Source organism: Ruditapes philippinarum, unplaced genomic scaffold, assembly GCF_026571515.1.
Source record: "Ruditapes philippinarum isolate M1 unplaced genomic scaffold, ASM2657151v2 ctg19152_1_1_1_1, whole genome shotgun sequence".
Lineage (NCBI taxonomy): Eukaryota > Metazoa > Mollusca > Bivalvia > Venerida > Veneridae > Ruditapes > Ruditapes philippinarum.
Window position 1 is genome coordinate 485 of NW_026858938.1, and position 10,225 is coordinate 10,709.

The following is a 10,225-nucleotide window of genomic DNA, read 5'->3' on the forward strand; positions in this document are numbered from 1 at the left end:
CTCAATTACAAAACATACAGGATCTTTAAATATTTTATACCTCAAATCTACCGGTCCGCTCTCTATGTGTAGATAAGTAAACCGGACGATTCGTTTTTAGTTGGGACGTAGTCCCAACTAGTGTACTTACAAACCCGAAATTTCCACCCATACAGGGTAACGCCCACTGCCGTGACGTTTCATCACCACTATATATGCTATATTGTATTCCTACATTTTTCAAGGAAGTTGAATTCATAGTGATCAGCCGACTATGACCGACTCGAGTAAAATAGTGCTCTGTATTCTGTAACTTTGATTTATTGCGAATGGAAGAGGAGATAAGAAATTCATTTTTTGAAAACTATGTGCAATATAGCTTGAATTACGGTAAGTTCGAGTAATTCTATGAATGGAGATAGTAATTGGGTCTAATAATTCTATGAATGGAGATAAGCGATTGACGGCTCGCAATATTCAACTTACTCATCCGTACCTTATCATCACATTTTTTGTATGATATTCCAGAAAATTTTGAAAAAGACAATTTTTATCGAATAAATTTTGTAGTTTATAATTGCAAAGTGAATATTGAAATAGAAATAGCCAGAGATGTAGATAATCTATGTCTCTGAAATAGCCTATAATTAGATGAATCCGACAACCTCCGATTTACTTTATGACCTACATGTACTTGACAAGCATATCAGCCTGTTTAGCCCATAAGGTAAGTTTTAAAGCAAAATATGTTATGAATTTAATGAAAAATAATAATAAGTTTATGTATTGATGCCAATTCGTTCCCGTGGACTAAAACTTTCGTTAATAATTTCGAAGTAATTTGAGAACCATTTCGTCCCCAAGACATTTCGACCCTAGCCTAGTCTCAATTTTGGGACTGCAAAACCGACAGATATTACAAATTGATATTACACAGATGTCTGCTTTACAGGGAATCCGGCATATACGCCTACAATTTGATGGTCTTGTCAGGGCCGTAACATCTCTACTAAATGGGGCACATTCTTAAATATTTCAGAATAATTTTATTCTTATCTTTCATGTTTATACATTAAGTAATTCAATGAATATAGGGATTCTATGAAAGATTAGAAAAAAAAATGATTTAACCCTCAATATCGCTATTTAGCTGTTTAGTTTAACCCCCTGCAAATACTGCAGGTCTTGTGTAATCGAGACATTAGAGGTAGATCGCACTGTTCTATTATTTCTGACTAAACTTTTATTGATTGCTAATTGATTCTTCATACCCACAAATTACAAACGAGCATTATTGTCATTTTTTATTTTGCCCTCACCACCTAGTGTTTTTCCCCTTTTACAGCCGAATAAAGGCTGTTTAACCTAGCCCAAAATAGGTATATTTTCCCCTGAAAATGCTAATATTTTCACCCAAAACCCCTGTGCACATTCTTTACCAGAACGATGACTTAACATCAGCTGACTTATATCAGCTAGAAGACAGAAAGCTGTCCCTATAGATACCTCTGCTATTTCCATACGTTTAAAGGGAACTCCACTGAGGTTTAAAAGCCTAAAAACATAACATTTGAATTATATACATAAATGAGCTGGGGCACTTTAAACAGAAATATATGCAAAAGATAGGATAGTTAAGAAATATACTTTGAAATAAATTGAACGTATTTTTATCCCTTTTTAGCCCGATTTGAGTGAAAAGCGTTTAAACGCTTTTCATTTTGGGTTATTTCTTTGAATAATTATTCTTGAAAAACGAAGTGCGCGAATCATCTGAAAGTTTGCACAAAGATTAGTGGTCTAAACTTACATCAAATGGTACATCTGGAAAAAATATTTTCAGTCCCGTCATGTCAAAATACCTTGAATTAAAATTGAATTTTTTTAAATGTATGGGTAAATTCCATTCTTAGTGTTTGGAATTTGATTTTCCCCTTTTCTGATTTATCAAGCTATATTTTCCACTTCAGAAAGCCACAGGTTGTTTTGAAAATTGAAAAAAAAATCACTGCCACCATGATAATTGTTAACCTGAAAAATCTTCAGGCACTGAAAGGGATTTGAACCCCAGACCTCTTGATTACAAGGCAGACACACAACCATGTGGCAAAAAGGTTAACACAACAGCAAGGCTGTTGGAAATGATCTATATCTGTTCTCACTACATTGTTGAAGTAATTTAATCAGTGTTAATTAGACATTAAACAATTTTTGATAAAACTGATATTCACATTTTATTCACAAATATACATGTAATAAATAAATATCATACTAAAATGAATAAGAACATTTTCTATTTAAGTGATAATATTGTAGAGTAATATGAAGAAATATTATTATCATAAATTGTCAAAGTTTTTGTCATTACATGCTTTACACAATCATATCATGGTGTACACATATATATACTTTGTATATACACACACTAAGAGTAGTATTAGATAATTTTGAAGATGAAATCTCTTAATTGATATTTTCAGGGAAATAAAAGATCATTTACTCCCATATACACTTGGAAAGGCTGGTACATGTAGCTAGAAAAAAGTATAAGATTAAAGAAAGACAAGAAGATTATCACAAACAACAGGTACTTGTATAATATTTGATGTATATTTCACAAATCAAAATGATTTCCAAAAATTATTCATAAAAACATATGCCTTTTTACCAGTGTCACCACGGGCCAGATTACCAGACCCATTCCCAGTGGCAAATAATGCCAAATATGCTTATTTTTTTTCAAGTGTAGAAAAAAATCATTATCGAGTCAAAATTCCCGTTATCAAAGCTGACAATTTTTCTTCATTCCATTCCAATCCAATATGGTACCAGACAGATGATGTTCAAAAACACATTTCATTGCAATTGTTTATGTTTTTTATGCTTTGAATGATATTTAATTTGTTGGATTGACAACTTTGTACATGGTACTGAATATTTTTCCCAATCAAGATGCAAAATTTCCTAACCTGTGCTAGAAAGTTTTTCCCAAAATGTCTAGGAAATTGTTTAGTTTGCATTTCTAATCTACATACTGAAATAGTCCAAGACTAGTTCATATACAGTACAGCCTAAAATAAAAGAGTGTCAGTGCATATCACAGTTTATTATAGTGTTAGTTAAGAACATACTTTAAACATTTCTGTCAACTGGCATTAGGATACTGCCTATGACAGTCTTTTTCCCTTGCTGAAAATGATCACTTACATGAAATATCATAGTATGGTGTTTTAGGGTGGTACAAATCAATCCTAAAGGGCATTACAAGGAACTGCAAAATTTACAATACAGTCATTGTTGCTATGAACAAGACCTCAATATGTATGCAAAATTTACAATACAGTTCATCCTTATGAACATTGTTTACCTTATAATTATTCAAGATTGAAAAAAAAATATTCAATAGCAAAGCACAGCTGTGAAATGATTGTTTCTCAACCAAATGATTTAAATATGTATAAAAATGTTTCCCTACCCTTTGATTGACAATTTTTCTGCTTAGTGTGCCTCAATTGCTAAGATCTGCGTAATTGACAGGCTGTTTTTAAAGTTTGAAGGGATAATCTTTGAAACATATATATTGGTTATTAAACTAACCACTATTTACATTTATTTGTAGCCAATAAATAATTATACCTTTAATTTGTATGCGGACTAAACAAATAAATTGTATAATGTCTGAACATATGTGACAGAAAAAATATTACAAAAAAGGAATTTAGTATTACTATGAGTATTTATTAAAGAAATTGTATTTCAAATATATTTAAATAGTGTTATTGAAAGTCATTTTGTATGACAGACACATAAATCTAATGCTCTGCATTATAAATGTAAGAAGAGACAAATAAGATAAGCATTTTTTGGGGGGCAAATTATTGCACTTCATATAATTGTTAATGCATTTTTTTAAGGTGGACATGCGTCACTGTCAAGCAAATGAAGATAAGCATCACAGTCTGTGGGAATCTCCAGTTTCCAGATATAGTGATCATAAATGTATAGCCACCATGAACACTTAGGACTAGTTGGACTATTTTAGAGGGGTAGTCTGAGTTAGCACTTCAGTTGAATTCCCTGTCAATAGTAAAGGGCCAGTCATGAACATTGTGTTGAAGGATAATGTTAAATCTAGTTGTTTTGGCTTCAAACAAAACCATCACACTTACCCAGCAGTGATAAATTAAATCAATGGTGATGTTTTGACTGATTTCTACAAAAGTTTCCATGAACTGAAGCTCCTGGGACTTGTGTAACATATGACTGCACATTCTAAAATTTATTAAAATATTGTGTAATGTTTAGCAATGTTGTGTAAATACATTCAGAGCTAGCATACTTCATAAGTTATAACATGTATCTTAGCTTGTCTAGTTTAATGAAAAGTAATAAACCTGAGAATTGAAACTAGAATAAATTGTTGTTATTAGCCCCCTTCTGTTTTCACCAAGAGGGGACTAAAGGCTGACCCCTCCTGTATGTCAATGAAATCTGAATTCTGATATTACTCAAAAGGTACAAAAGCAAGGTTCATCATACTGGTATCTGATATAGAACCATATGGAGATTTAGCATGTTATTATAATTTATGCTCCCAAAAAGGGAGAGAATACAGTTGCGGTCTTAACCATCTGTCTGTATGGACTCAAGTAATATTATAGATAAATATCCGTGTTCATTCCATACAGACTAAATTGTACTTGTGGGTAAAAAGGTTGCTTATGGGAGGAAAATATGTTTCTAATGGTGTTTTTGAGATTTTAGATGATTAAAGAAAAAAAAACACATTGTGAACTTAAGAAAACCTCCGTCCTTTACACTTTTGTCCTTGAAATAGTAAAAAATGGAAATTTTGATCCTTCAGGTACGTCCCAACTGCAGTGCCTTCAGCACTTTGATTCCGATCTCAGACGTCACTGACACGTCACAAATAGCTCTCTGGATACTGTTTTGAAGAAGGCTTAAAAGTGATAAGATGCACTTTTCTAAGATAAAATTATTGAAAAACTTAATTTGAAACAACACAGAATTGTTTTTCCAACAAAAAAAGCTGAAGGCCGCTTTAACTGAAATGTTGAAATATTTTCAACTGAAATGGATTTGAAGAGTTTAACAAGTGTTACATAAAAGAAGTGTCTAAACTCAATGACACACACGCACAAAAACGCAAGTGAGTACACGTTCACAAACACCTGTTTTATGAATTAAATAAATGTTGAAGAAAAAGTTGTTTATTTTACGGAAGTTCACAAATGAAGCCCTGTTGTTCATTGCACGGCGCATCATTCCATTTATACTGATAACGATCATATAATCCCAGGCAATTTTCAGATTTACCTTCGTTGTTTGGTTCGCCCGGTGCCCAAGGAGTGTATTCTTGAACATACTCGTCTTTCTTTATCCAAACCCACGTGTCCTCATGCGTCACATCATTAGCCCCCAGCCAATAGTGTCTTCGGGAAGAGTTTGCTGACAGGAAAAAATATCAATAAGTATAATGCAGGTCAAAGGTCATAAAGAAATTATCATAGCTCAGGTATTTGATTGTCAGAAATTGCAACAGAATGAATACTTACCAATGAAATTAGTCTCTGATACAAACAAACTTTTGATGTTAGCTGTTAGATTTAGCTGAAAAGAACCATACGGTTAATGAATTTATAAGTAGAAACTTACGGAATGCTTTCTTCATTTCATTTTCAAGGAACAGCTGTTCCGATTCGGACTCCACCGTAGCCAGTGTTCCCGCTCCGCCACCATATATTTGACAGTATGCCTAAAAATAATGGAAAAAAACAAACAAATATGAATATTTAAAGCAAAAAAGTCCCCACAGTGAGCGTCAGTTATAGGATGGCAAAGTCTGTAAGGCAAGGGAGATAAATGAATAAATAATTCTTTAAAGGCCCATTATGCCTCAGAAATGCTTTTTGTTTTTAATTCTGAAAAGCATTTAAATTTTGGTGTTCTTTTATAGTATCCAAAAAGTTACTCAATGTCAATTACCTGGAGCATTTTTTTCATTTGTTGCCTTTTTGTCAAAAAAGAACAGTTTATAGTGCATAAGTATTTTGTATGGAAGTCAAAATACTACTTTGTTCACATTTTTTCTACTTTTGTTAACAAGAGGACCATGATGGCCCTTGTTTGCTGACCTGACCTGACCTGACCTGACAAGCATTCTGACAATGTTTCATGACAGGTGAGTCAAAAATGTGACCACTAGGGTGTTAACAAGGGTTATCCGTATTTGAGCAGTGTGACCTAGCTTTTTACCCAGGTGACCGATATTCGAACTTGACCTAGAAATCATCAAAACAAACTTTCAGACCAATTTCCAGGATACTTGGATCAAAACAGTAGCCGTATTTTGTACAGTTTTTGCGTTAATTTTTGGACAATGTGTCATAGAGGAAATATTCATCTGAAACTTCACTAGAGGATAGATTTCAATAAAGTAAAATACCGCAAACTTGAATGACAACTCTCCAGATTTGGAGTTATTGCTCTTTGTATTGACCATGATTAGATTGCAAGGACCATACCTATCAAGGTATTTGAGATATAAACTTGAAACTTTATATTGAACATGTTTAATAGAAGTGAATAGCAGAGCATAAGGACCAGAAATGTTCACTTCAATGCTTTTTTGTTGTTGTTTTTTTTTCTTCTTTTTTTTCATTGGAGTGTTATTTTTGTCATGATTTATTATTTCTAGGTTATAACTTTTCATTTATTTTCACGAGTGTCATTACTTGGAATTTTTACATGTTTGTAAGGGTTACTTCCCCTTTGAAATGTATTTCTTCCTTTTCGGTGGGGGATTTTACTGTCTGTGATTCCTTCTTGTATGATTGTAATTTATTTTCACGAGTGTCATTACTTGGAATTTTTACATGTATGTAAGGGTTACTTCCCCTATGAAATGTATTTCCTCCTTTACGTTGGGGGATTTTACTCTCTGTGACTCCCTCTTGTATGTTTGTTATTATTTTAACGTCATTTAAATATCCTGAAATCAACTTTTTATGGTTTTATATCATAAATATAATGCTCAAATGAAGATTTATCAATATTGTATATTCCAAAAAGCATTATTTGTAAAGATTATACCCAATTTACATTTCATAAAGGGAGGTAATTAGAAATATATTTTCTATTATATGTATAAGAAATGAATGCATACATGTATATTTAAATGATTACATATAATGTGGACAAGAATTGCAGTACGTATTTTACATATTCCTTAATGTTTGAAAATTGTTTTAGTAGCATAATTATATACATATATATAAATTTCAATTGGTAACAACCTGAAATATACCTTACAAGATCTTTAATTACCAATATATGGTAAAGACTGTGATAAAGAAATAACTGTGATCTTTGTTTTCTTATTTATTTAATTTTGTTATTTTAGGTTAAATATGCACAGGTGATAACTTTCATACTTAAAATTGTCAAAGTTGTCAATAATTTTGATACATGCTTCATATGCCATGGTATGGCAGTACATTGACTTTTTAACCAGTTCATGACAAAAATGATTTACATGCTGTTCTTTAACCTTTTCCCTTATATAAGCGTGTTTCGACGGCTTTTTGCCCCCCCCCCCCTTTTTGAGGCCTCAAACAGTGAAAAAATGCCCTATTTAGGCCCCAAACACTGTCTTTTGTTTGAGAAATGTTGTTAAAAAAAGTGACCATTTTTTCGGCGCCGCCCCCCATCCAAATATTACATCAGGGGGTTGCCAGAAGGGGGATGTGCCCCCTTCTGTTTGGGGGGTTTGAAGGGTGGCGGAGTCCCCCTCATCGCCAAGAAAATTTTGGACTTGTGAGAGGCTTAAATTGACCCCAGGTCGATCATATGGTAACGTGTAACCAACCCCGAAAAGCCTTTGACTCTATCTCAATCCCTTGAGAAGTTGCAGCACTTTGAAATAAATTTTGATGGTTAAAATCGAGGCAAAAAAGTGATTTTTGGCAATTTTGAGATGCCCCCTCGTTGCCATGGTAACAGGAAATTTAAGACTGAGCAGGTCGTTACAAAGGCAATGGTCCAGTCAACATTTGTGCCAAGTTTGATTAGTATTGAAGCCTTTTTCATAGTTTCATAGCAGTTTGAACTTGTAACAGGAGGCTTTTCAGTGAAAATGGCCATTTTTCACAATATGCTCATGGGGGAAAGGGTTAATAAACTATTCAAATCAACCGATAGGTATTGACTTCTTTATGTTCATAAATGTACCATTAAGTTGTTTTTAAATCTATATCACAAGTTTAAGAAACGCAAATCATTGGGTTTCAAATTATTTACAAGATATTAAAGTCAACAATTATTGAGTAAATGCAGGCCATTAATATGTGTACGAGTCCAACAGAATCTTAATCTAGTATATGGTACTAAACAATGTTAAATGACTTCTTTATAAAGCACCACCATTTTTTAACATCATAACAAAACTTTATTCTTGAGATTCAAACTGTCCATTTAAAGTCTTATCGTCCTAGCTTTGTTGTTGGCAATAATTTTGAATCATCCCTTCTGATCCAACACAAGCCAAGTGCACCTTGTAAAGTGATCCTGTCAGTTGAAACTTTGCCATGGCGCCTTGTTCCTGCCCAACGACGTCATTCCTCCGAATAAAATAAAGGAAAAGGTTAATGTTGCCAAACACAATAGTTATTGACAAAATGGTGTAAAAATTGTGAGAATAATCCATAAAAGCTTATATATTTGGGTCCGAGTCGGGGCATCTCTGAAATCGAGTCAGAGTGGGAGCATTTTCCATTTTTATAAAAAAACAAAAAACTTTTAAAACTGACTTTTGAATAGAAATATTTGATACTAATCTAGAAAATGAGTAAACATGACTCGGTTTATGTTCCGGTATGTTACAAATAATTTTCAAGAAGGTTTTGAACCTTATTTCTTATATGTTTCGGTAAAAGTCCGAGTGGGAGCATTTAGAGAAAAACACTTATCCCGTTTTCAGGCCTAAACTAGGCAATGAATCTATGAACTTTTTAAACAATTATCTCAAGTACTATAGCCATTCTTTGGTGCGCTAAATGATATTTTAATACTCGTTTTCTTATAATAAAATTGTATTTTACCTTCGAGTCGATGAAAAAAATGGTCCAAGTGGGAGCATTCAGCAGGTGCGCGATGACGTAGTATCCTACCATTGTATCAGCTAAATAAGCATCCTGACATACACAAAGTTTGATGATGATTGAGGCAAAAATGTGACCGCTAGGGTGTTAACGAACAAGTGTGGACGTACGACAGACGACGGACATTCAACAATCCTAAAAGCTCACCCTGAGTAAGCTTAGAAGAGCTAAGAATTGTTTCACATTGATCAATTTATCGCTACTTCTTTACAAGCATCAACATTCCGTATTATTTAAACATTATAAAATTCATGTTTGCCCTTACTGGAGAGCAACAAATGTATTTGTTTTTAGGCATAATGTGCCAAGAACTGTATAACTAACCATGGCTTCCCACCATTTTAAAGTGGGTGTAGCGAAGATGTGGTAACAGGAATTTTCGTGTTTTATAAAATCTATTGGACATCCTGTAGACGTCTGCCGCTCAAATTTGTTGCTCAAAGCTGTAATAAAACAAACAAAGAATAGTTTCATTAATACAAGTATAGGATTTAAAATTATTACTTCATCATGGTGGCATACTAAAAATGAACGCGCACATGTGTGGTCTCACGGGTTTTCTAATTTAGAGTATTCATAATGTCAACATTATAATTATATCCTCAAAGGGTTAACGTACTACTCCTGTTTATTACAAATTGAAATTAAAACGTGCACTTTTACATGAAGCGTGTATAGCCGGGACAGCCGGAATTCATTTTCGTCTACTCCGGCTAGCCGGAATCCGGTTCCGGCTATACAGGCTGACCAGAGATGATACAGTAAAACCTATGCAAAAGACCATTGGCTAATAATATAGTGTCGAATTACTTATCACATCGATCTCCGACTATTCCGGCTAGCCAGAAAAACAGAAATCAAGGCTTCATAAGATTAAAAACAAAACGACAGCAGATTGAAGAATTTATGTGTAGTGCATTGTGTGTCCGTGTGTATAGGTGTGTCCGTCGGGAATATTCTGGTATTTTGCCGACGTTGAGCCGAAAATCGTACTATACAGCTCATATCTGGCCAATTCCGGCCGGCCTAGATGGGGACCAGACTCAATTACGCAGAACCCCATATGG

The 10,225-nt window shown here is 33.7% G+C and overlaps 1 protein-coding gene across 1 annotated transcript; it reads right to left on the reverse strand.

Annotated features, from left to right (window-relative positions):
• Nucleotides 1-2,112: 2,112 nt before the first annotated feature.
• LOC132754742 (perlucin-like) lies at nt 2,113-10,008 on the reverse strand. The gene is made up of 3 exons (XM_060745429.1): nt 9,483-10,008; nt 5,656-5,755; nt 2,113-5,448 (listed from the first exon to the last, which is right to left on the reverse strand). The coding sequence occupies exons 1-3, from the start codon at nt 9,630-9,632 to the stop codon at nt 5,216-5,218; spliced, it is 483 nt and encodes a 160-aa protein (XP_060601412.1). The 5' UTR covers nt 9,633-10,008; the 3' UTR covers nt 2,113-5,215.
• Nucleotides 10,009-10,225: the final 217 nt, after the last annotated feature.

Excerpts from the sequence above, each read along its gene's own strand:
- LOC132754742 (XM_060745429.1), bottom strand. The coding sequence starts at position 9,632 with ATGAAACTATTCTTTGTTTGTTTTATTACAGCTTTGAGCAACAAATTT. Across the intron at positions 5,756-9,482 it reads TAAAATGGTGGGAAGCCATG|GCATACTGTCAAATATATGG; the intron begins GTTAGTTATACA and ends CATTATTTTTAG. Across the intron at positions 5,449-5,655 it reads TGAAATGAAGAAAGCATTCC|CAAACTCTTCCCGAAGACAC; the intron begins GTAAGTTTCTAC and ends TTTTCCTGTCAG.